Here is a 12,777-nt window from a genome sequence, read left to right on the forward strand (position 1 = left end):
TTCCAACTTTTGCATTCCAGTCACTATTGATAATTAACACATCCTGATTGCATGTTTGGTCAATTTCAGACTGCAGAAGTTGATAAAATTCTTCAATTTCCTCATATTTGGCTTTGGTGGTTGGTGCATAAATTTGAATAATAGTTGTATTAATGGGTCTTCCTTGTACGCGTATGGATATTATCCTATCACTGACAGCATTGTACTTCAGGACAGGACAGATCTTGAAACATCCTTTGTGCTGATGAATGCCACACCATTCCTCTTCAAACTGTCATTTCTGGCATAGTAGATCACATGGTTTTCTAATCCAAACTAGCCAAAACCAGTGCATTTCAGCTCACTAATGCCAAGCATATCAATCTTTATGCATTCCATTTCATTACATTACCTACTATAGATATCATCATTACCATATTTCTTATCTTTCTTCTTATACTATACAGGTCCCATTTGTTTTTTTGAACTGAAGCAAATTCAAATCATCAAACTCCCTTTTTTACTAATATACAGAGGGGAAAAATCAAGTGCCAGTTCTGGGAGGAAAAATTATACTTTGTAGCTGATGATTAATGCTTTGAGTGATAACTAAGCAATATACATTTTGTGCCCAATTCAACATCACAAAACAACAACAAACTTATAAATCAGTTCACTACTACAGTATTTCCCAAATTTCAGACCAGAGAGTTCTATACGTGCATCTGTGCATCCTTGTTGTTGTTGTTATTGTTAGGTGCTGTCGAGTCGTTTCTGACTCATAGTGACCCTGTGCAAAGGAGAACAAAACACCACCCAGCCCCGTACCAGCTCCGTGATCCCTGCTATACTTGAGCCCATTGTCGCAGCCTCTATGTCAGTCCAACTCGTTGAAGGCTTCCCCTCTTTCATCAGCCTTCCACCTTACCAAGCATGACATCCTTCTCCAGGGAATGGTTCCTTCTGACAACATGACCAAAGTAGGTGAGATGAAGTCTGGCCATTCTCACTTCCAAGGACCGTTTCAGCTGCATTTCCTCCAGGAGAGATCTGTTAGTTCCTTTAGCAGCCCATGGTACTTTCAGTATTCTTTGCCAGCACCACAACTCAAAAGCATCAACTCTTCTTCAGTACATCCTTATGCATCATATAACATTGTTGTTAGGTGACATCGAGTCATCTTCAATCATAATGACCTAATGCACAGCAGAACGAAACACTGCTCAGTCTGGTGTAAGCCTCTGATAGTTGGAGATGTGTGTCAACTTGGCTGGAGCATAATTCTGTGTGGTTTAAGCAGTTGTAATGTACATTATTCCCATGATGGGATTGGATACATATGTTTTAGGCAGCCAATCCATTGAACTGGAGTTCCCTAGGGGTGTGGCCTGCTTCCAATATATTTATGGACATCCTGGGAAAAGAGATACTTCTGTGGAGTGGGATCCTGTTGTGCTGCCTACAACTGTCCATGAGCAAACAATCCACCATTCGGCCTGGAGATCTTGGATTCATCATTCGTTGGAGTCAACAGCCGATATACTGCCTGCCAACCTTATAAATTTCTCTTTCTCTGTATGTATATATAAGCTTTATTGGTTTTGCTTCTCTGGAGAACCCATCCTAACACATTTGGTATCAGGAGTGTTCCAGAGAAAGAAAATAATAAGGATGGGCTACCTTAATTGGTTCCCACCGATTCTGTTTTGGTTCTCCAATGTGATTAATTGTAAAGGCCCTAGTGACTCTGCCTCCATTAGTAAATAGGGCCCTGGTTAATCCATGGCATGAGGTAGTAACATTAATATGCAAAATAGCACCACCAATAGATCAAGTACTTTTGAGAAGTGAGGCGCTAGGTGATCGCATATTTGATACTTTTCTGCAGTTTTGTCAGCATGAGGAGTATAAGTAAGCTGGTGGGTTGTCCTACTTACACTAGACAAATGGTGAAAGAGCGAGATGAGTTCAGGGCTGCTGAGTCACAGCTCAAGCACCACATGAAAGACCTCAGTGTTTCCAGTTGTGTTGTGCTCCGAAAGAAAGCCTTATTTCTTCTAGTAACAGAGCTGATAATGTAGATAATCAAACCTAGAATCTTACTGTAAGGGTGGCTAAATCACAATGCCAATAAATTGCCAATCCAGAATAGTGTCTGAAGTTAAAGTGAGGGCACTGATCGGCAAAAAATGGGATCCTGAAACCTGTAATGGGGACATATGGGCGGACAGTCAGAAAGATGAGGATATGGAGCCTATAAAGTCTGTTGAATCCCTCCCATCTAAAGGGATTACTATAAAACCATTATCCCTTCCACCTCTGTTTGACTGATTAACCTGACTGTTCCTGCTGGGTCATTGCCTGAGGCAGATGCCATGAAAGACATTGCTGAATATTCTCAGAACTTCCCCAACCACCCATTATAGCTGTTAGACCTGTAACTAAACTTAGGTCCAAGCAAGGCCCAAAAAGTGACATAAAAAGTGTGACTGAGGAAGTGGTACGCTATACTCAAAAAGACCTACTTGATTTTGCTAACATGGACAGATAGAAACCTGGAGAATATGTATAAGAATGGCTACTGAGGATGTGGGATAATGGTGCAAGGAATGTACCATTAGATCAGTCTGAGTTCATTGATTTAGGCTGACTAAGTACGGATTCTTTGTTCAATGTCTCAGCTCGAGTGGTTAGGAAAGGATCTAATTGTTTATTTGGTTGGTTTCAAACCCACCAGCCACTCCTCGGAAGGAAGGTTGGGCAATCTACTTCCATAGTGATACTGCCTCGGAAACCCAAGGAGGGGTCGCTATGAGTCAGGTCCAAATCAACGGCACATAACAACAACGACACCATAAATCAAGCTGAAGTATCAGACCTGCCTAGGTATAATGTAGAAGAAGGCATCCAGAGGCTTAGGGAAATTGGTTATGTTAGAATGGATTTATCAGATTAGACTCCTAGAGCCAGAAATGGAGAGTCCAGAGGACATGCCTTTCACCAGTATGGTGCACACAACGCTTCTGCCAAAAGTACCATCCATGGACTTAGAGAATGCCTTATCCACCATCATGATATTCCACACAGCACTGCTTCACATCAAGGGACTCACTTCATAGCACATGAAGTGTGGCAATGGGCCTATGCTCATGAAATTGACTGGTCTTGAGTCAGGACTGACTCGACGGCACGCAACAACAACAACAACAACAATAACCATGTTCCCCATCATCCAGAAGCAGCTGGCTTCATAGAGCAATGGAATAGTCTACTAAAAACACAATTACAGTACCATCTAGGTGGCAATACCTTGAAGGGTTGGGGAAATGTTCTTCAGGAGGCTGTATCTGCTCTAAACCAGCATCCAATACATGGTGCTATTTCTCCAATAGCCAGGACTCACAGGTCCAGGAATCAAGGGGTAGAAACGGGAGTGGTACCACTCAATATTACCACTAGTGACCCACTCAAATAATTTTGCTTCCTGTTCCTGCTACCCTATGCTCTGTGGGTATGGAGATCTTAGTCCCAAAGGGATGAACAATCCCAGCTGGAGACACAATACTGATTGCATTGAACTGGAAGTTAAGAATGCCACCTGGCCATTTTGGTTTCCTCATGCTTTTGGATCAACAGTCAAATGAAGGTGTACTGTGGTATGACAGATCCTGACTACCAAGAGGAAATGGGATTGACGGCCATTTTGGCTTCCTCGTGCCTTTGGATCAACAGTCAAAGAAAGGTGTACTATCTGGTGTGACAGATCCTGATTACCAAGGAGAAATTGGATTGACATTACATAATGGAGGTAAAGAAGAATATGTCTGGAATACAGGAGATTCTTTAGGACATTTCTTAGTACTACCATGCCCTGTGATTAAGTCAATGGAAAATTACAGTAACCCAATTCTGATATGACTGCTAATGGCCCAGACCCTTGAGGAATGAAGGTTTGGGTCACCCCACCAAAGAACAACAACCAGATGAGGTGCTTGCTGAGGGCAAGGGAAACATGGAATGGGTGGTGGAAGAAGGTAGTTATGAATATCAGCTACAACCATGTGACCAATTGCAGAAATGAGGATCTTTCTTCATTGTATATGTGCATTAAATATTTTTGTTTCTGTCTGTTATAAAGTGTGAAATGTAAACAAGGTTAATGCGTTTCAGTTGTATGCGTGTTAGCTTATCATGTTAGGCATAAATCTGACTTTATAACTGTCATTACTTAGAGATTACATATGGTTAAAAAGATGCATACAACTGCCAAGTTGACAAGGGGTGGACTGTGATAGTTGGAGCTGTGTGTCAACTTGGCTGGACCATAATTCTATGTGGTTTAAGCAGTTGTGATGTGGGTTATTCCTATGATGGGATCAGATGTATATGTTCTGAGCAGCCAATCCACTGAAAAGGAGTCTCCCAAGGGGTGTGGCCTGCTTCCAATATATTTATGGACATCCTGGAAAAAGAGACACTCTTCCGTGGATTGGGATCCTGTTGTGCTGCCTACAACTGTCTGTGAGCAAACAATCCACCATTCAGCCAGGAGATCTTGGATTCATCTTTCACTGGAGTCAACAGCTGGTATACTGCCTGCCAACCTTGAGCTTGTCAGCCCCGGCAGCTGGATGAGTCGGGAAAAGCCTCCAGCTTGATGTCTGATCCAAGAACTTGGGATTTGCCAGCTTCTATAAATTGTGAGCCATTTTCCTAAGATAAATTTCTCTTTCTCTATATGTATATATAAGTTTCACAGGTTTTGCTTCTTTAGAGAACCCAGCCTAACATACAGCCTCACTGTATAATAATCTCTCAATTATTCTGCTTACATTTAGAGGAAGATCTTTATTAACAAAAACGTGTTTCCATAGCATCTTTGTGTTGTTAGAAACTTCAACACTAGAGCTCTCCAGCAGATGAATGTGCTCCAAGATGTCAGAAATACCTTGACATAACTTATTAAATACTACAAAATATCAGATTATGTGAGGAAATAAAAAATGTACATTGGTAAATGAGTAAGGGGAGTCCAAGTTGGATGCAGTGTGCTACCACATTAAAAAACAAACAGAAAAAAAAAAATCTCCTCCCTCCATAGGCATTTAACTGTGTCCTTCATGAGCTTATGTGGGTAGACGACTGTCAAGTTTACAAGTCCATTTCATATTATTTATAACCACAGAATTTCAAAAGCAAACCAAACTATGGGGATATAATTGGCTTATCATGTTAGGGATTGAATTGTGTCCCCAAAAATTATGTGTTGTAAATCCTCACTCCTATACTTGTAGTTAGTGCCTAAAGCATTTGACTACTAACCAGAAGGTTGGTGGTTCAAGCCCACCAGTCACTCCTTGGAAGGAAGATTGGGCAATCCACTTCCATAGTAATACTGCCTCGGAACCCAAGGAGGGGTTGCTATGAGTCAGATACGACTCCACGGCACTGAGTTTGGTTTATATTTGTAGTTACAATCCCATTTTGGAATAGGATTTTTATCTTTGTTATTTTAATGAACCTCCATCAATACTGGGTGTGTTTTAAGTCAATCACCTCTGAGATATAAAACAAGCAGATTAGGAACAGAGAAGCAAGAAGAGATGGGGGAAAACAAATGCCATACCACATGAAGATCACCAAGGATCCAAGGATCAGACTCTGAAAAAGAGGCAAGTACCCTCCCTGAGAGCCAACAGGGAAAAAGCCTTCCAGTAGTGCCAGTGCCCTGACTTTATGCATGTAGCTGCAGTGTAGTAAATTACTTAGTATGGCTTTTCTACCCATAAATCATTGTAAACTCAGTGGTGGAATGAGCAACTGAGGAGCTCCTGATTGTAAATGTTATCCACCTGTGTTATTTCTGTTGGGCGTGGCACAACACAATGTTATGGGAGGCTCACTCTGTTGTTATTATTGGTTGGTTTGGCCACTCTGCCAAGCTCAAAAGGAGGCCTCCTAGAGGCAGAACTCTCTCTGACTGCTGGTTGAGGAAGACGTGCTGCTGAAAGAGACACATGCTCCTAAAAGAGACATGCGCTGCTGGGAAAGAGACGCATGAGACATGCATTGCTGAATAAGACACCGAGGGACATGCACTGCTGGAGGAGAAACTGTGAGAGACTTGGCTGAGAGACAGTGGGATGGGAGAGAGACTGAGGGTTTTTCCTAAATTTGAATTGTACCCTGGTGCTTCCCTAATAAACCCCATAATCTGTGAGATCTCTGTGGCCACTGCAGTGAATTATCGAACCCAGGAGAGAGGTGGTGGGTGCTTTGGGAGGAACGGTTAGAGAAAGGGCTGGAGGGAGGCAGCATGTCTGGCCGTGCAGTAATAGGCCTTGGGCTATTGATGGTGATTCTGTCTTCCTCTTGTGGGATTAAAGGAGGTCAGAACATGTGGCCTCCTTGCCCTTTTTGCAGTAGCCTACTAATCTGAGAAAGTAAATATGTTTGCTAAAGCCATCAACTTGTGATATTTCTGTTTTAACAGCATTAGATATCTAAGACATCATACCAATGTAATTTTGGATTAATTGTGAACATTTCTTCAAAATCATGATTACCTAGTTGCAAAGAAGTTTTATCTTGGGAAGGTTTATTAACTAGGTTGTACTCTGTATCTTAAGGAGCTCTGGAGGTGCAGTGCCTAAGGCTAACCAGAAGGTTGGTGATTCAAACCCACCAAGCACTCTGTGGAAGAAAGACAGGGTAATCTACTTTCGTAAAGATTTACCATCTCAGAAACCCAATGGGTCACTATGAGTTGGAATCAACTCAATGGCAGTGAGTTTGGTGGGTTTTTATTCCTTTACTCTGTATCTTAAAGCACATCAAACCTTAAAGAACAAAAGTGGTGCCATTTAAAGAAAGAAGTAAAAACTTTATACCTTTTCTTACATAATGGTTCAAAAACATTCAAATTAGGCACAAGGAGTTTTATGACAATTAAATTACCAGATGAAGATGATAATTTTTCATAGATATTACCATTACAAGATATCGTTGCTAGAATCATGCAACCACAGATAGAATGGAGACAACTATTTGAACAAGATTATTCTTAGGTGACTCTGGGCTTTGACTTGTTATTACAAAGTTACTAAAACTTCAGCAATGTTTCTGGATAATTTACCCTTCATATATACACATAGGAGCTCTGGTAGCATAATGCCTAAGGCACTTGAGTGCTAACCAGAAGGCTGGCGGTTCAAACCCACCAGCCACTCCTCGGAAGGAAGGTTGGGCAATCCTACTTCCGTAGTGATACTGCCTCGGAAACCCAAGGAGGGGTCGCTATGAGTCGGGGCCGACTCGACAGCATATAACAACAACAACAACAACAATATATACATATATGTGTTTATCTTTATGTACACATAGAGCTATGATAAAAAAATACAACTGGTTTTTTCCATAACAAAAAAATCAAAACTTAAGCATTTAAATGGATGTAGTATATTCAATGGATCACCTTCTCCTTGTATGCCCTTCAACAGACATAAAGAAGAAGCATGATGCAGTAGTATTATTAGCCACACACAAGGAAGCAGAAGCAGAGGCTGTATATACCTGAGTACTGTGACCTGCCAATCTCACCTCTGTTCACCTATAAAATGGAGACAACAGTACTTGCCTTTCTCCTAATTAGATTCATATGGTGGAGTGAGTAGACTACGGAATGTAAAAATATTTTTTAAGCTATAAAGAACTATTACAATCTAAGATTGTGAAATAATGATATATTCTCAAATCCAAAGTTTTGCTGCCTTGAGAAACACTTAAAAAAATAAATTACGGTCTAACTACATGTACTATTTTTTGTAACACAAACAACAATGTTTCAAAAGACAGGAAAAATGTGTTTCGGCAAAGATATCTTTTGTATTTCTAGAAAATTCACAGTGAAACATTGTAGTGTATGTGATCAACTTAGTATAAAAATACAGTTGTTAAATGTATCTTATTTCTTGAGATAAACTACGAAAAACTGCTTTAAAATTCTAAAGGGCTATCTGTAAAGGTTAATATTTTTTGCCACACACAAAAAAAGTACATTTGGAGATGGATGTTTACCTGCTCTTAGACGGTCTACTACAAAAGTAAAGCCTGTAGTTCTTGGGTGTAAGACATATTCATATTTCTGAAGTCCATTCTGTTCAGCAAAATCATTACTTCGAGCTTTGCTGTTTTCTAAAAAAAAAAGAAAAAAAATACATATATATAATGAAGAAAATAATTTTATTTTATAAACATGGCAGTTAACTGTTATTACCAAATGCTGAGCAGCAAAAGACGTAAACATTTCAGTGCCAAAGATCTTAGAGCTGACTTACTAGGATTAAAAGAATTATTAATAAGTATCCTGAAATACATTCCAATGTTTAAAAGTCTTTAAAAGACTTCATAAAGCAGTCAATATATGATGAACGCTGAAACCATATAAAATACTAATGAATTAAGATTTTCATAAAATAATTCTTACATAATGAAAACTGAAATATTAAAATATAAGATGCTAATAAAACTAAAATGTTAATAAAATAAAATGATGCAGACATCCAGAAGAAATTACCAGCAATTTGCAAAATAGATTAACTTATTTTTAACCCAATAATTTAGGCCTTCCAAGCATAGTGAAATATCTGCCTTGCTCAAGGATAGAGCATGCTAATGTTACAAACCAGAGTAGGCATATGATTAGCACATCATGTACAAACATCTGAACATGGTTTGGTTGAATATAGTTACAGAGTCAAATATATGTTCCAATTGTTGGCAAAAACTTCTTTTTCCATTCTATGAGGTAAGTTAACAAGCTCCAAGAACCAAACCCATTATTCAGCAAATATATTTGGAAAAAGTTAAGTTCAGAAATGATTTGGCCTCACTGCTGGAGATCATGAAATAGCTTCTGATGACAGCAGATGTTTGAACTTGCAATCCTCAGCTGCATCCTAAAATTTAAAGACTGTGTCAAGTCACAAAAAAAATACCTACATAAACACAATTTTTGTAGGAGTATATTTAAGATCACTAAGCCATCATAACTTCAGAAAAAAACAAATACTACAACAGTAAAATATTTCAAAGAACATTCCTATAGGTGTTACATCATTTTTATAATTGAAGGAACTGAATCAAAGAATTAAAAATACCCACAAATCACCAGCAAGTCAAAAGTAAAGGCCCTAAACATAATTGAGGAACAAGTTCCTCTCTCATTTGAGAATATCCTCATATACGGCTTTAATTTCCCTCCTTTTGTCCTGACATTTTAAATCATTTTTTACTTTATTATCTATCATTCCTCATAGAATATAAGCTTAATGAGAGTAGAGAAGTGGTTGACTTTGTTTCTTATATAAAATTTTGGGAACTCATATTCACAATGCATAATAATTTATGGAATTCATTATTTCAAAAGAGAGTTCAAGGTAAAAAAATGCAATTTATAAAAATATTTAATAAGTGAGTAGGTGACTGACCCCTAAGAGGTTGCTAAGGGAAATTAAGGTACTTGGAGAAACATTTACCATTGATACCAAGGAGATCTTTGCCTCATCTATTTCAGGCAGAACTGAGCTAATGGATTGTAGCAATTTCTGCAACTAGGCAAATCTCTAAAGATGTATACTTGATTGTCAATATTAATTTCTGATAAAATTGACTATAAGACAAAAACAAACATAAGAGACAATTATGTAATGATTAAAGGATCAATTGAGCAAGACATAAATCAGAATAAATATGCACCAGTCAGAAAGCTCTAAAATACATAAATAAGACTAACAGAATTGAAAAAGGCAAACAGATGACTCCACAGTTGTAGTAGTACATTTTAATATACCACTTTCAATGAAAGACAAAACAGTTGGAAAGAAAGATGCAAAAGAACTAAACAATACAATCCACCAACTTGACCTTATAGACTTCTACAGAGCACTTCACCCAATAACAGTATAATATACACTCTTTTCCAGTGCACATGGAACTATTCTCCAGCATAGACCATATGTTAGGCCACAAAGCAAGCCTTAATAAGTTTAAAAACATGGAAATACTGCAAAGCATATTCTCAGATCATAATGCTACCAGATGAGAAATCAACAATACGAAGACCAATGGAAAAAGAGCACACAGATGGAAAACGAATTACACCCTCCTTAAAAATGACTGGGTAACAGAAGATATAAAATGAACTTAAAAATTCCTTGAATTGGTGGTTCTGGTAAGATGGCGGAATAGGCAGAAACACTGCACAGACACTCTTCAACAAAAAGGGGAACCAATTAACACAGACACAGAAGATAATCCTGGACCACTGAGCCTTCAAGGGAAGGATATAGAAGTGGACTAAACCCCAACTAGAAGAAGAATTTCCATGAAAATACTAAAAAAGGAGATATATGGAGATGCGGTCTGGCAGCGATCCTGATAGCACAGACAGCTTGGAGATTGCCGAGTAGTGGTAGGAACTAAGAATTAACCTAAAAATCAGCCCTACTAGCCAGGGACTGCTCTGGTGGCTGGGGAATAAAACCGAAGCATCAGCGAAGAGAGGCGGGCTGAGATACAGACTTTTGCCTGTCCAGAGGGTGACACCATTTTGAATGTTTACATGGGGCTTGAGCATTTTGGATATTTAAAGAAACAGTACTCTTCCAGATTCTAAGGCATTAAGAACAGGTTCTGCTTGCCAGTAACCCCAAGGACACTCCTGACTGGACAACTGAAAAGGTGCGACATTTCCCTTGTTAGTCTTATACCCCACACCCACTTGGTGAACGGAGGTGCAGCCATCCCCCACTCCCACCCACCTTCTGGGCCCGCAGGAACTCCATCCCAGTCTGGGTGCTCGGATGGAGCCTGGGTGCGCTGCCCTGATTTCTTTCAATTTTATTTTTCTCTCTTTCTCTTTTCTACTTTTTAGTTTACTTGTTTTTGTCTGTTTTAAAACTACCATTATTAAAAATACTTTTCTCCTTTTTATTATTATGCTTTATTCTTCCCCTCCCAGGTAACAGTTTTCAGCTTTTTTTCTTTTCCCTGTTCCTGGCTGAACTTTTTTTTTTTTTCCTCATGGATAACACCATTCCTTGTTTTTCTTTTTGCATTTTTCCCAATTTTTTCTTCATTATACTCCTTTTCTACCTTTTTTTCTCTTATTGCCCTATCCCCAGATACTGCAGGTTTTCTTGTTTTTTTCTTTTTCCCTTTTTTCTTTTTTTCAGTTACTATTCCTGTGTGATAACATGGTGTATTTTCCGTCCATGTGCTTTTAGTTTTTTGATGGTTACTCACCTGTAATTTTTGTCTAACTGTGTGGGAGACAGCAACAGTCCCCATAAGACATAACTATACCCACACCTCCTGCAACTTCACTTACTGAGTGAGAGCCATCACCTCCTTCTCCACCAATGGGCCAACGATAAAAAACCACCAAGAGCCTGAATCACCCTTGGCTGCTCTTCACAAACAGTTAACAGAGATCTAAACACAACAATGCCACGATGTCTCGGAGACAACACACCATCACAGTCCACACAAAGAAGCAAGATTAAGTGGTAGGAACAAGGGAGCAAGATACAGACCTAGAACAAAACCCTGAGGATGAAGCAGCACTAGAACTCCCTGAGAAGGAACTGAAAAGAATTATATTTAGGGATCTTCAAAGGACTGACAGACAGACCAAAGAAAACAAAGAAAAAACCCTAAGAATTTTGGAATAAAATACAACAAAATGACAAAATAAATGAAAATTTAGAAATGATTCTAAATCTACAGATAGAAATCCAAAAGATTAATACTAAATTTTCAGAAAAAGATGAAACATTGAAAGGGCAAAGGAGTAGAACTGATGCAATGGAAGGCAGAATTAATGAGATTGAAGACTGAATACTTTTTTAGAAAGGGATCAATCAGAAAAAAGATCAAAACAAAGTGAAGAAAGCCTAAGGTTCATGTGAGATACCATCAAAAGGAACAACCTACATGTCATGGGAATTCCAGAAGAGGAAGAGAAAAATAAAACCACTGGGAAACTGTCCAATATTTGTTGGAGGAGAACTTCCCTGATATGATGAAAGATGAGAATATATCCATTCAGGAAGTCCAATGAACCCCAAACATGACAGACCCCAAAAGAAAATCATCAAGACATGTAATCATCAAACTCATCAAAACCAAAGACAAAGACGGAATCCTGAAAGCAGCATGGGAAAAACAAAAAGTTACCTACAAAGGACAGCCAGTAAAAATAAGCTCTGATTTCACAGAAGAAACCATGCAAGTGAGAAGGCAATGGGATGGTATATATAAAACACTGAAAGAGAAAATTTTTTAACTAAGAATTATATATTAAGGCAAAATGGTCCCTCCAATATGATTGTAAAATTAGGAGATTTCCAGATAAGCAGAAACTAAGGGAATTGGTTAAAACCAGACCAATCTCACAAGAGATACTTAAGGGAGTCCTTTGAACAGAGAACCAAAAATAGCAAATAACAACCGACCATTAATACACAAGATGACATAACCCAGAAAACACAGCTATGGATATATCCAAAGTAAAATGAGTCTAAAGGTTGTAAACAGGGAACCAGAGATATCAATTGGCAAGTGAGGACAACTACAAGCAAAAAGAGGGAAAAGACTGCAGTTACAGAACTTCTAAATGGTGAGGAAGTGAAGAGAGTTGCAAGATACAATGGACTGTTCTAAACTCAGGGAGAAAATTATAAACCATAGGGTAACCTAAAAGAAAAATGATAACCCTTCATATCACAATAAAAAAGA

The 12,777-nt window shown here is 38.7% G+C and overlaps 1 protein-coding gene across 1 annotated transcript in view; it reads right to left on the reverse strand.

The window, feature by feature from the left end:
• LCLAT1 (lysocardiolipin acyltransferase 1) overlaps nucleotides 1-12,777 on the reverse strand; it is a 200,226-nt gene that overhangs the window by 122,442 nt on the left and 65,007 nt on the right. Inside the window, exon 4 of the mRNA XM_007938810.2 lies at nucleotides 8,056-8,172. Coding sequence (XP_007937001.1) covers nucleotides 8,056-8,172 — 117 coding nt within the window. The remainder of the gene's footprint in view (nucleotides 1-8,055; nucleotides 8,173-12,777) is intronic.

Source organism: Orycteropus afer, unplaced genomic scaffold, assembly GCF_000298275.1.
Source record: "Orycteropus afer afer isolate SDZICR_OR568_19922 unplaced genomic scaffold, OryAfe1.0 scaffold00054, whole genome shotgun sequence".
Lineage (NCBI taxonomy): Eukaryota > Metazoa > Chordata > Mammalia > Tubulidentata > Orycteropodidae > Orycteropus > Orycteropus afer.